Source organism: Cydia strobilella, chromosome 2 (genome assembly GCF_947568885.1).
Source record: "Cydia strobilella chromosome 2, ilCydStro3.1, whole genome shotgun sequence".
Taxonomy (NCBI): Eukaryota; Metazoa; Arthropoda; class Insecta; order Lepidoptera; family Tortricidae; genus Cydia; species Cydia strobilella.
In genome coordinates this window covers 6,957,935-6,971,382 of record NC_086042.1, presented here as the reverse complement: position 1 = coordinate 6,971,382, position 13,448 = coordinate 6,957,935, and the positions used below count along the sequence as shown (strand labels likewise).

Sequence of the window (13,448 nt, the reverse complement as noted above, 5' to 3'; positions counted from 1 at the left end):
TGGTATTGACCACTCGTTTTCTATTCTTTTAGTAGAATTTAAATACCTAGTAGTGGAGATATATTGAAGGGAAAATCACGAAATCGAGTGCTCGAAATTCAGAAATCGACCCCCTATTGTGTTTATATTATTTTCTCAATCTCGTTTGCTTTGCCATATTACTTCTTTTAATTTGTAATTTTAAGTTTATGTTAGAATTAAGTCTTATGTTGCGAAAATACCATTTAGTTGAGGTTATAGTTATACCGTGCTTGCAGTTGCAGGCAGTTTTAGTTTCGCCAGTAGCCGCTGGCGCTAGCAGCTGCAAGCTGGTTTTTAACACATGGTATGGTCGCATTCATAATTATTAATTGTCTATGGATTTGTTTGTTTCTTATATGTTTTTCCTTTTTTCTTGTATACTTGTTTTTATTTTTGTTTGTGCTTATAATGTTTTTTTTTTGGTATGGTTAATATGATTGTAATTATTCTTTGTGTGTATTTTTGTAATGTTTTAATATGTATCTTTGTGTGTTATCTGTCGTGGCATCACCGAATGGGCCCTACGGAAGACCACTAAGACCAGCGCTGGCTTTATAGCTAGCATTATGCTGAGTTAGGTCCATTTCGTGATGCACACTTGATGATCTCTTCTTTTCTTGCTGTTGTTGTCTGTACATGTTCGTACTTGTGTTGTGATCGTCACGAATAAATATCTTTTATCTATATCTTTCATCAATAATCTAAGTCAAAATGTTAAGTTTTATTCCCTTAAGTCAATATTACATTTAACCAAAGGATTTCGATTATGTCTGCCCCATATTTTATTACGCTAGTACGAGTACGAGAAGAGATTTACGCGCAGGCCACGCCATTGCGTGACTGGTTTAGGCTAAGGCGACAACCATAGATTGGAGAGAGTCACAGCGATAGGACCTTTCGTTCCCACCTATAGTTGTCGCCTTAGCCGAAGCCAGACGCGCAATGTCGTGGCCAGCGCGTTAGAGGGATATATCGCGTAAAGGTGACGTTCGGATGTCGACTGCACCTGTATTACTGCTGCGGTGTCATTATTGTAAAATGAGTGACGGAATGAACGTCATAATCGCGGCAGTCATGTGGCGCCAAATGTCACTCATTTTATCAAGGAAATTGACCGATAAAGCGGCGGCAACAACGATGCCGAAATAGTAATGCAACTATTACAGTTCTTCCGAACGTCTAGCGTCATTTTAATGCGACTATTGTTTTAATTTAACGGAACATAAAATAATATTACGTTTTCTTATACTCTTTTTGACTCTTACTAGAATATACGTTCTGATCTTGTGGTAAGTATTGCACGGGTTCACAATGAAAACTTTTTTTGAGCTCTGGTAATTTGATATCGAAAGACAATTTTTCCAAGGCACGAGCTGTGTCTTGGTATGCAAATCTATGTTAATCTGCTATTTTCGTGTTTAATTTCGCTTGGCCACATTTCTCGAATGAATATTGTCTCGTAAATCAGTCGTCGCTGTTTTTCTTGGAGCCACTGCGTGTTTTGTTTAGGATCACGCACACCGCGGACTGTTGCTTCAGATTGTGATTTACAACTCCTGAATTCACTAGTTCGAATTAAAGTGGGATCATGTTCAAGGACTTGGGTTGAAATAAGTTAACAATTCTTAGGAATAATGTAAAACTATTGAGTTATCATAATGTTACTGATAATAGTTATATTTGTCTACGTGACAGTGTGATAAAGACAGTGTCTATTATCTATATCTCTTACGGCGTGGTGTCAAAAAGTGACACTTATTTTATCACGTGGATAAAGCCATCCATTATGCCTGCTTGATCCCCTAAATTATAGTTATATACATTTTTAAATAAATATGCAGATCTAAAATAGCAACTCTAACTACTACGTTATTAAAATCAGCACATTCTAGCGATTGGTTCCTTTTAGGACTGTTATTTTTCGTTGATTGGCAATTAATTATGATTTTATAATTTAGGTGACCAAGTCTCCCCTTGGATTAAGTCTCCCCAGCCTCCCTACTTGGCTACTTCTCTGGATTACAATATAATTGTACTCAAAGACATGGGTCTGTTGAGTGAAAAACTTTTCGAAAATTTTATTCTGGACTGTTCAAATCAAATGTTAGTTTAATAAAACTGATAGAGTTAGACCAAGATAAGTCTGCAACGATTTTTATAGCACACGCAGTGCAAGTGTTATTTATACATCATAATTTCATAGAAGTTTAATGTTTAAAATAACACTTGCACTGCGTATGCCATCAAAATCGTTGTAGGCTTATCTTGGTCTAACTCTATCTTCGAGCGAAAGTCATTTTATAAATATTTTTAACCATGGGGTAAGGCGCAAAAATATTTACGTGTTTCAGTGTATTGTGAGTATTCTTGTCTGTGTTTCACTTCTACGATTTAGGTGCATAAGGAACGCAACATAACGAATAACAAGAACGCAATACTCACAGCTCTGCAAGCTAACCTTACTCTCTTAAGAAAACTTTATTTATATTACTTTTATTTGTGGACCCTTCAGGAACACGTGTAAGAATATTTTTTGTGGTATTATTAAGATACACACACTTAAATGTGTACTTAGATTACGACTACCAAGTCTACCAACTTAATAATACTTCAACGAGTCTTATCGGAAGTATTTATCCCGATAATATTTAGTAGGGACTAAATTAATTACCAAAAATATAAAGCCGTTTTTAAACGACCCATATGACACGGAGGGAAGAGTAATTATTGTTATTCTAATGGTTCTACATTCCCCATTGTAAGGAGTCCAGCATCGAAGCCTTGATTAATGGTTGTGCAGTGAGGGGCAGCGCGGGCTGGGGCGCACAGGGAGCGAGATATTTTTAAAGAATTTCCCTTTTTTTTTAACTGTTGCACAACCGGCATTAAGCTAGTTATACTTAAGACGAGCTATGCCCAAGCCCGTTTGGTAGTGTATTAAATTCGGCTTTCTATATCAAGCTAACTTTATGTAATCAATTGAGTTTCATTAAGGTACTTTCATTACAAATTGGATCGTAAGTACATACTTTCAGACGTTTTCCGGTAAAATGACAAAGGAATGTCAGTTTTACTTATTGAATACAAATAGAACACACACAGTTTCTGGTTTGAACCATGCATGTTTGTCTGTCAAGTAGTCCTAGACTCTGTAATGAGCCTTCAACATCAAATACTTTTTTAAGTAATTCTTAAGAGCTGGAAAGGGTAATCTAATCTTAAAACATCGTCGGGTAACTTGTTATAAAAATGAATGCATTGCCCAACGAATTACTTCTGTACTTTACGAACACGGAACTTTTTGATAGCAAGCTTATGTATAATAGAAAATATATATATATTAAATTTAACCCAATATCATTAAGAAACGATCAACAGCAAGATCATTTCAGATACATATAAATATGTATGTATCACAAACTTAAAAAGTGCCTTTATGTATAAAGTGTGTCTAAAGATGCGTTACTTACTTCTCCATATGTTTACAGTATGTTCACAACAACAACTTCCCAGGGTCTTCAACTTCCAATGTTGTACACAACTACACAAAAAGCTTCTTGAACTTTTTTAACCACATATGGGGCATTTTCTATGAAAAGGGACCTTATTGTCGATGGCGCTTACGCCGCACAGCTTCGCGTGGCATTGTATTTATATCGGAGCATCGTTAATAATGGCGTAAGCGCCATCGACAATAAGGTCCCTTTTTATAGAAAATACCACATATAATTTTATTTTAATATGCTCTCAGTGTACCGGGCCAGTGATGGTATCGCCGCATAACGCCGCGAGAGATTACTGCGCGTGTTTGCAGCGGCCTATGGAGCCGGACCCGCCTGGGACCCCCTAACATTCTGATAACAGCTGATCAACGATATATTTTTAATCGTTCCAGCTTACTTTATAATTTTTGTAATCACCTAGCACTCAAATTTGAATTCTTAAATATATATTTTCACATACATTTAACCTTTTGGATGCCAATGACCGGTATATCAACACCGCAGGTCCAACGCCAAAGACTGAATAATTCGTCACAGACCACAGAGCAACATAGACCTACGTGCATGTGCAAAAAGTTCTATTTCAGTTTTGACACTGTGTCGTGGCGTCCGAGTGACAGCTTTTGTGTTTGACACGGCGTCGAAAAGGTTAAGAGTCCCCAGCAAGCTCGGCCGAATTTCAACTTCCCAAACAAACGGAGTTTCGTTCTCATTTTAAAACTACGTGTTGGAATGAAACTTTACACATACAATGACATGAGGTATATCTATTATTCCTGTAATTAGTTTATATCAAAAAAATATACTCGTATCTCCAGTTTATAAAACAAACCAAATAGAGCAAAAACCAGGATAGTATGATTTTTTTTAAATTGGCTGTCTTAACTATGGTATCTGAAGCTACATAAACTAATTAGAGGACTAGATATACGATATACCTTATCCTATTGTAAGTACAAAGTTTTAGAGCAATCTAGCTAGTCGTTTTAAAATGCAAAATGTAAAAATAAACCTTATCGTGCGACTATGTTTATTAATATTATTTTTTTATACTACGTCGGTGGCAAGCAAGCATACGGCCCGCCTGGTGTGAAGCAGTCTCCGTAGCCTATGTAATTACGCCTGCAACTCCAGAGGAGCTACATGCGCGTTGCCGACACACACCACACCCTCGTTGAGCTCTGGCAACCATACTCACCGGCAGGAACACAACACTATGAGTAGGATCTAGGAGCCCGGAGGAGTTAAAGTCTCTCGAAACCAAAAAGATCCTGCAGCTGTTTGAAGTTGCAGGTTTGGATCGAGAGTTGTAGTAGGTGGCGATCACAATAGATCAGAGATGGTCGCAGTGATACATAGGCTCAGGAGCCTTACATAGCCCCTAGAAAAAAAGAAGAAGAAGAAGGGTCTAGTGTTATTTGCCTGCGGTTTTCTAAAGAATGCACTCTTTAATTCTGTTATATTAGTTATGTACTTAGATGAGCGGTTTCTTTATCTATTTTCTTATTTCTTATAAAATGTAAAAAAAATCGTATAGGTTGAATAAAAATTAAAAAGTAACTTACAAACCACGTGCTTCGTCTAGTCCAAACTATTAGACATCGTATTTTATAAAGCAAATACCATGTTTTTTGCCGAATTAAAAAAAGTCGTATAATGGCATTAAGTAAAAAGTCAAGGTACAAGCAAAGGGATGAAAAGCGTGACCGCTTTGTTTCTTAAAAACCTTATCTTTCCTTTGCGATGCCGATGTTTTATTTAAGCTTCTTTTTTTAAAGTCATAATTATCCTTAAACATCGCATTGTCCTATTTTTAGCTTTGTTGTGAAATATTGGTCAAGGTTGTGCAAAACAATGATGTCGCAAGTTTTTGCGAAAACGAAGCAGCACCCTTCTGTAAAAGGAACGGATTTTCGGAAACATACAACTTTCTAAAATTATACTGTCATTTTTGTTGAAAAAAAAAGACAGATTGAAAGCAATGGAAAAGATTAAAATCAATGCTCTTGCTGTATGCCAAGCCAATTAGTAGTTATGATTAGTCTAGGTAACTCAAACATGGCTGCTTTTTTTATAAAACACCGAACGTGGCTGTAACATGGTAGCCGAATCGGCTAACACAGAGTAAATCTAACCACAGTTTTGTGCAAAAAAGGTGAATGTTGCTGAATAATAAAAAAAATGTTTGTTACGAGTTATGTTATTTCAAACAATAAGTTATTTAATATAAAATAACTTGATACAAAATTGACGATCTGAAGACAATAATATTCTTTAATATTCCTACTTATTTCAATTTCAAACAAACAATCGAACCGAACTCTCGATACGAGTACAACAGTAGAAACCGCGTCTCATTCACTTTTATTAATGTGTAAATATGCAGTAGCACCATTATTTAACAATACCGTAGTTTTATGTAAATTTTACGTTTACAATATTTGTGCTAACAACGTTTCAACGGTACAGCTCCCATCCCGTTCTGAGGTCATAAATCTCCGATCAGCGAGAAAACCGTTGCCAAGTTGACAAAATATTGGAACGAAACAATGTTCCGATTATTGTTCAATTGTCAACATTAGGTGAGACTAAGTTGCTTTGTATTTAATTTTCTTTGTCAACAAATTATGAGCAGATGCTGCGTGTGTCTTGGCCGCGAACGCTCATTGACATGAAAAGCATACCACTCATACCAGTCTTGAAAAGTTTAAAGTGTTGGGCCACGTTAAGTTTTCATGCCAAGTGCTACGTAAAGTATATAGGTATGTAGAGCTTATATGGATGCATTATTACCACCAAGTTTGTGCAAAGTTATATGGTCATAGTTTACTTACAGTCTAAATTTAAACATTTCACAATTTTACATGTCTGGAAACATCAATGTTTTTTTGCGCGCTGCCATCATATCATTGTCATGATATCGGTATTTTTAAACATTTTGTTTTACGTGACTCATAGCACCTACCTTTGTCCAGCATTTATATTATGCAGGTAAATTCTAGAAGTTACTTTGCACTGTTTCTGAACAGATGACCGACTTTTAGTTGAGTCGGGAATTCGCAAACGCCAGAAGCAGGTAGATCCGTTTATGAAGCGGCATCTTCACAACTCGGGATTTTTAGAAAGTATTTTATTGTTTTAACACCCCCAATAAAACAGCAAAACATGTTTGTGTTTCGTAAAGAAGCCGCCTCCTGTTTACTACCTTACCAGTTACCTAGTCTACCGACACGTTTGACGTGCCGCCGTCTTAGATATTTACAATAGTACACGTGGGCATAAATACTAGTTATTAGAAAAGAACATGCTGTTAGATAGTATTGTGTAGTAGCAGTAGCATTCGTTTTATTAGATCCTTTGAATTTTAGTTTAGATAACGATAAGACTGTCCTGCAGTCGGAACTCGGAATACGTTGTCGTTCAGGTACAGGTGCAGAAGAAAATACAATTTTGTGAAGCAAAGCTTGGCACTGTAAAACAAAATTTTAGTTGGAAATGATATTTTTTTCAAAATTTCTGTCAACGTTATTTTTATACATTGAAGGAAGGATTTTTTTGGCCGTCTAATCTGAGCTAGTCAGTACAAAGCCGACGCGACAGATGTCAAAAACCTTTTTTGCGCAAACCATAAATTAAATGAAAAGATTCAAAGTAAATACCAGCGAAAAGGCCCGCGGCAAAACCAAATACAATATTCTGAATAAGCCATCGATTGATTTCATAAGATTAATGGTGTTACATTGTCAGCGGCACTGTATGACGGAAACGGTCGAATTTGCGCAAGCGAAATGTGTTTTATGCCCCTTTACATAAGAACTAACAAGCCTCATTTTTGAAATCTTTTTAGTTGACGGAGCAATGAATGGTGCAGTGTTTATCGAAGCTCCAATACAAAATTCAACTTTATAGTTCTTGTAATAAAGTTCTTAATCCATCGCAGTAGCTGTTAAAACTTAGTATGTTACGGTCCTGCGTTGGGATGCTACGATTGAAATAGGTTTTAGAATTCAGTGTGAAATTGAAATTAAACTTTTTTATCGTCAGTAGGGCACAAGGTGGAATATTGCTACGGCTAATCCGATCATTAAATATTTATTTGTTAGGCCTCATAAACCTATATTTTTATTTAGATTGAGCTTTAATTTTAATGGTTTTAAAAGTTAATGGATTGAAGCAAATATTTTGGGCAAATTATTTGCAGTTCATGATTTATTTGTTAAGCAAGTTTTTGACAAGAACAGGCAGTTCAATTTATAAAAGTGTTGTAACAAACAACTTGTCTCGGTGTTTAATGTTGAAGATTATACCCTCTTGCTTCGGTATCTTAATAATGACTCATTATGATGGACACAACTTACTTATGATATAAATTTACCTTTGTGCTAGTTTTGAATCTAATATGTCGTTTTGTTAAAAGGATGAGATGTTCTATCTTTTGTCGTGTAAGTAATTTTTTTTAAATATTTTTAACAGAATTGTCTGACATTTCGCTACCGCAGAACTCCGAAATTTGCTGACTAATTTAAAAACACAGAGTAAATTCAGTAAATCCGTAAATTGCCGATCACGATCTATGCATGGACTTTCTATTTACAGTTTTATTCCAAATTGCTATTCTGCTTGATTTAAAAACAAATACGAAAATATTTAAAACCATGAGCCTGTGAATAGCCCCATGCAATTCGGTATCAACTACTTATCAACCATTTTCAATTAAATTGGTATCTACTGTATCTAGGTCTCATATAATTTAAAAGGAATTGGCAGTATGTAAACAAGTCCTATTTCAGTTTCCCTTTCTAATTCCTTTCACATAATTTAGATGGAAACTAATAAAGGCCGTTCCACAAAGCCGTGGGTGTGTGCATGTAGGATTGTATTGTGGACAGATGCGAGGTCGGGACGGGAGGTGTGTGACAAAGCGCGCATATGTCGCGCGCGTCGCTATTGGGCGTTGAAAAACGCGAATGTAGCGTGACTTTGCACTTTAAGTATGTGTTAGGTATGAAGAACATGTAATGCGAGACGTTGACGTTTCAGGGAAAATATATACATATATCTATTACTTGTAAGTCTTGCAACTGAAATCGACTTGAAGTTGTAAATTGTTTGGTGATAAAATCATTTGTTGTTTACCTCTGACAATAAAAAAAAAAACCTTCATAGATACTATGGCATGTGTTGTTTTTTGTATAATTTAACTATGATTAGAAATGTAAATTTATACAATTCCTTCCCGCACTAGATAACCAGTGACTTACTTATTTTAAACGTGTTTATTTTCATAAAAATATTAAACTTGTAAATACATATTCCAAAATTTCCAAATTATTTTACCTAGAAGTCCTAAAACAGTCGTTTTGCGTCTATTCTCTTTGCTAGGACCAGCGCGAATCAGCCAAGTACTCGGTAAAACCAGTATAATATGATCTACAGAACCATAAACAACTGAAAGTGCTTTAACACTGGTTTCCTCGAACGATAAAACGGCCTAGGGCTCATTAACCGATCGGGCTTCTACTGAGTTAGGTAGAGCCAATATTTTTTTCTTTTAGGGTGATTTCAGGGATTTCACTTAATGCTAAGGTAAACATCTTTAATATTTAACAATCTAACTCTAATAGTTGTGATTCGGTTTGTCACATGTATCACCAAAAATTTAGGTTGAAATTAGCAACTATAAGATAACCAACAACCACCGATAGACCAACTGTATCAAGCACGATAGTGTTTAGTCACATGGTGATATTTAAAGGCGCAACTGCCTTGAAATCGCACGCGCACGGCCGCATACTGCGCTTTTGTGCGACCCCCGATTGAACTGTTACGAGATGAGATATGTTCTACACGACGGGCTATACAGGGTGCTTGCTTGTCCGGCTTCTGTGCCTGTGAAACGGTACTGGGGTATCGCTTTCCTAGGCTGGCCGATCGCGCACTTGGTATGTTCTTAGTTCTTACTACATTTGAAAGTCTTGGTGCATTGGTCGGCAAGAGCCAGACAGTACATATTCGTACGAACGCTATACTAGCTTCTACCTTGGTACAACAGTTGCCACAAAACCAATTCCACCTGAGTGGAGAATGTGTTTCTTAAAGTTACTTTATTTTTAGCGTCAGAGTAATTATTTTTAATAGCGACGTAGATATCAGTAAATAGATAGAGTAAAGGCATTTTGGTAATATCGTGTCATGTGCAAAAAAAGAGTAAAAGTCACATCCCTGTTTGGTTATCATACTAGAGAAATTAGACAGAAAATATGCTATAGAAATTATACCCCTTAACAATTTTCTATTCATTTGTTTATTTATTTGGATTTGTTTATTTTTACTCGACCACAAAACTGAGCCAAAAATATGTAACATCCTGTATAAAGTGCAATCGCCAGCGCAGCGCAAAAACGCGGCTTTACACTAAACCAATAATAGAATAAAATCAATCTATACACCCTCTCCACACACACCACCACACATCAATCAATGATTTTCCTATCTCTACACACGCGCACATAGCTTATCCAAAATCGGCTATCGGCAATATCGGCATTGTAAACATTTATAGGATATTTGCAAACTATTTCGACAAACGCTAAAACTACACCCATCCCTTTCTTACATCCGAGGGCAAATCAATCGGGAGCTCGTAAAAGCGAGACGGGGAGATCGGTTTTACAACTTCGCAGAGGGACAATAGCAACGCTATTGTTGAATGTACCCCAAACTTTTTTTAGGTCACATAAAAGTATTACATTCGATGGGGACGTGCTGCCTGCATTCACTTATTGCATTCGTTTCGCAGTCAACATAGAAGAAGGATCGTCGCCCACGCAGTCCGGTTTAGTGCTAAATCTATGCAGTGATCTAGTGACAGTGAGTGAATAAGTGAAACATGACGTCAGCGGCCACTACTAATCGTGCACATGACATGTGGAACAATTGTGCAGACATGATCAATCAAGGTGACTTACAAATGAAACAATACAATTACAAACCTATGATGCCTAACTTGTATAATTACCAAAACAATGCTTACAGTGCCAATGCAGACTATTATCCCCCGTACATGCAAAGTGCTGACTTTTACAAAGCTTACGGGGGTAACGAACAATCCGATACTGTAGTTAAATCCGAGCCGGGTAATTGGCAAAACTATCATTCAAATTACACAGATAGTCATGCTAATATGGAAATGGTGAACAGATGGAGAGAAATGAACTATTACAGACAACAGCAACAGCATCAGAATACCTACGGATACGACCAGAGAAGGAATATGGCTAGTCAAGTGCCCTTAGATGCCGTGGAGAGAGACGAAACTCGATCGATCAATTCACCAGGTCAGTGCAGTTTACCAGAAACCAGCTACGGGTCGCCGCAAAGTGTCACAAGTGCTAAGCCAGCTAGTCCTGAGGCCGATTCAGGAAAGCTTCGGGCGCTGCTGTCAAAACCAAAGAAAAATGAACCATACAAATCATACACGCAAGAAATATTGCAGCGAATGATGAACCAACCGGATCCAATCACGGACTGGGAAAAAAAGAACGAAATTAAAGCGGATAAGGAATGCAATTTGTCGCAATTTCATGGTGGATACGAGGCGGAAGGTCAGACGTCAGTCAAGAGTACTGGTGGGGCGGCGAAAGAAGCGCCGTCATCGGGAGTCGACTGTCAGGACGTGACGAGGGTCGAGGCAGGCGGGGACAATGCGGATTACGACGATACCAAGATGGCCGCTGCAGCCGATGTGCAAGGATTCTACCCATGGATGAAAACTATTGGCGGTATGTTATTTACTATTCAATACTTTCTGTAATATACAAAAAAATACTGTGTAATATTTAAACAACAAAAACAAAACCTATAAGATTATTAGACTAGACTAAATATAAGACCTAACTTAGTGTTATAATTTTTAATTACTTAATTCAATCAATGACTTCAGTAAACGCCACATGCACTATTCCACTAACCCGGGGTTAACCGGTTAAACCTGGAGTTACCATAGTTACCAGTTAAATTTGACACCGAGTTAATTTTTACCGCTTAGTCTCGGGTTAGTGGAATGGTGCAAGTGGCCCTAAGTATTGTAATTTAACTTAATAATTAATTTTGTATTTCTTTTTTTACAGGTGATGACAAAAAGGAGGGATCTAAGAGGACAAGACAGACCTACACCCGGTTCCAAACGTTGGAATTGGAAAAAGAGTTCCACTTCAACAAATACTTGTCGAGACGACGAAGGATAGAGGTCTCCCACGCCCTCGGTCTGACCGAAAGGCAAATCAAGATCTGGTTCCAAAACCGAAGAATGAAAGCGAAAAAAGATGGAAAACTAAACGCTTCTCCAGACCCGTACGGCGCTGAAGAAATAGGTGCTACAGCTTTAGGCAATATGCCTGAATATATGGACACCAGGCAGATGCCTCTAGACTATCCTGGATATCATATGGGTAATGGCACACAGGCAAACCTGGCACATATGGCAGCGATACCGCAGAATTGTATGATGCCGCCGTATAATGTGCCTAAAATGTGACCCGTAAAATAATAATAGTAAAAACTGATTTGTAAATTCCATTATTCTGGCTTTAAACGTAAAATTTAAAACAAACTACATAAATTTATTTATTTATTTATTTATTATTTATAAATTAAACTTCTAACAGGCGTATTTCAATCATTACAAAAAGAATCTTAATTTGATGTAAATTTACCAATTGATAAGTTATAAATATAGAATGCAAACGACATGCACTCAAACATAGTATCCTTTGGTATATAGTCATGGACAAATTTAGGTGAACGCAGAAAAAAAGGTTTAATTACTGGATTACAGCACCTCAAGTAATTTCAAAATTAGTAATTAAACTTTTTTTTGCGTTTCTCTAAATGAGTGTAGTATAAGGAAATAAGGTATTAATAGGTATTATTAACAAAGATTATGCATATTTTTTGGCCGCAACGCAGATTGATTATGTACCTATTACTAGATTAGTAGTTGATTAATTTCTACAATATTTGATTATCGAAATTCATATGATTACCAGTTTTAAGTATGATTTAGATATGTAATGAGTAACAATTATTTTATTTGTAAAATTAATGATCTTCTTGATTTGTCGTTACAAAACGATTTATTTTCAGATGGCTTTCCGTATAAAAACTTTTCTTTTTGTATCGACGATCGCTTTATTTCGTTACATATGATTCCGTTCTGAGTACCTAGCCAAGATTCCATCATTACATATGATTTATTTCGTACTCGTAACCATATTTAATAATTTATGTAAATATAATTTTAAAATATTACGTAAGTTTTGAACATAAGTACAAATAAGTCTAAAATGCGATGTAAATAATAAATTTAAGAAAAAGGGTTCCTATTAATATTAGTTAATATAACATATCCTAGTGAGATATTTTATGGAGTATTTTTAAGGATGATTATTTATGAATGATATTTTTGTACTTCTCTAGTCATTTAAAGGGCGCTATAATAAAGAGGAGTTTTGATTCCTGAATGAATAAAAACTTGTATTTATTTTTCTCTAGTATTTTAGATTTTTTTTTTTCTTTAGTGCAGGCTCCGCTATATCTATGTATATCTACCACTGAATAGCCGTTTTTTTAACTGTACTAAAGAAAAGATTGTATAAAACCCATATCAAGTATATAAGTATATACTTAAGTACATACTTTCATATTTCTTCCTTTACGTTCCCGGCAAAAATGTTGTAATTTACTCCATCAATATATATATATAAATATTAGCTGCCCTATAATTTATAAAACTTAACGCAGCATTTTAAATATTATTATCCTTTTTCAAGCTTCAACTGATACTGCGAAACAAAAGGGACTACAAAAACATACCTTTGCAAATTTCCCAAAACTACCTACTTCTAACGGGCATTCATTTAAAAT

The 13,448-nt window shown here is 36.1% G+C and overlaps 1 protein-coding gene across 1 annotated transcript; it reads left to right on the top strand.

The window, feature by feature from the left end:
* The first annotated feature begins 9,818 nt into the window (after positions 1 to 9,818).
* Positions 9,819 to 12,089, top strand: LOC134750348 (homeobox protein Hox-B5a-like). The gene is made up of 2 exons (XM_063685514.1): positions 9,819 to 11,305; positions 11,654 to 12,089. The coding sequence occupies exons 1-2, from the start codon at positions 10,414 to 10,416 to the stop codon at positions 12,058 to 12,060; spliced, it is 1,299 nt and encodes a 432-aa protein (XP_063541584.1). The 5' UTR covers positions 9,819 to 10,413; the 3' UTR covers positions 12,061 to 12,089.
* Positions 12,090 to 13,448: the final 1,359 nt, after the last annotated feature.

What these genes read in the sequence shown, in the direction of transcription:
- LOC134750348 (XM_063685514.1), top strand. Translation starts at nt 10,414, where the DNA reads ATGACGTCAGCGGCCACTACTAATCGTGCACATGACATGTGGAACAAT. An exon ending in ATGGATGAAAACTATTGGCG is followed by an intron (nt 11,306 to 11,653) that starts GTATGTTATTTA and finishes CTTTTTTTACAG; the next exon opens with GTGATGACAAAAAGGAGGGA.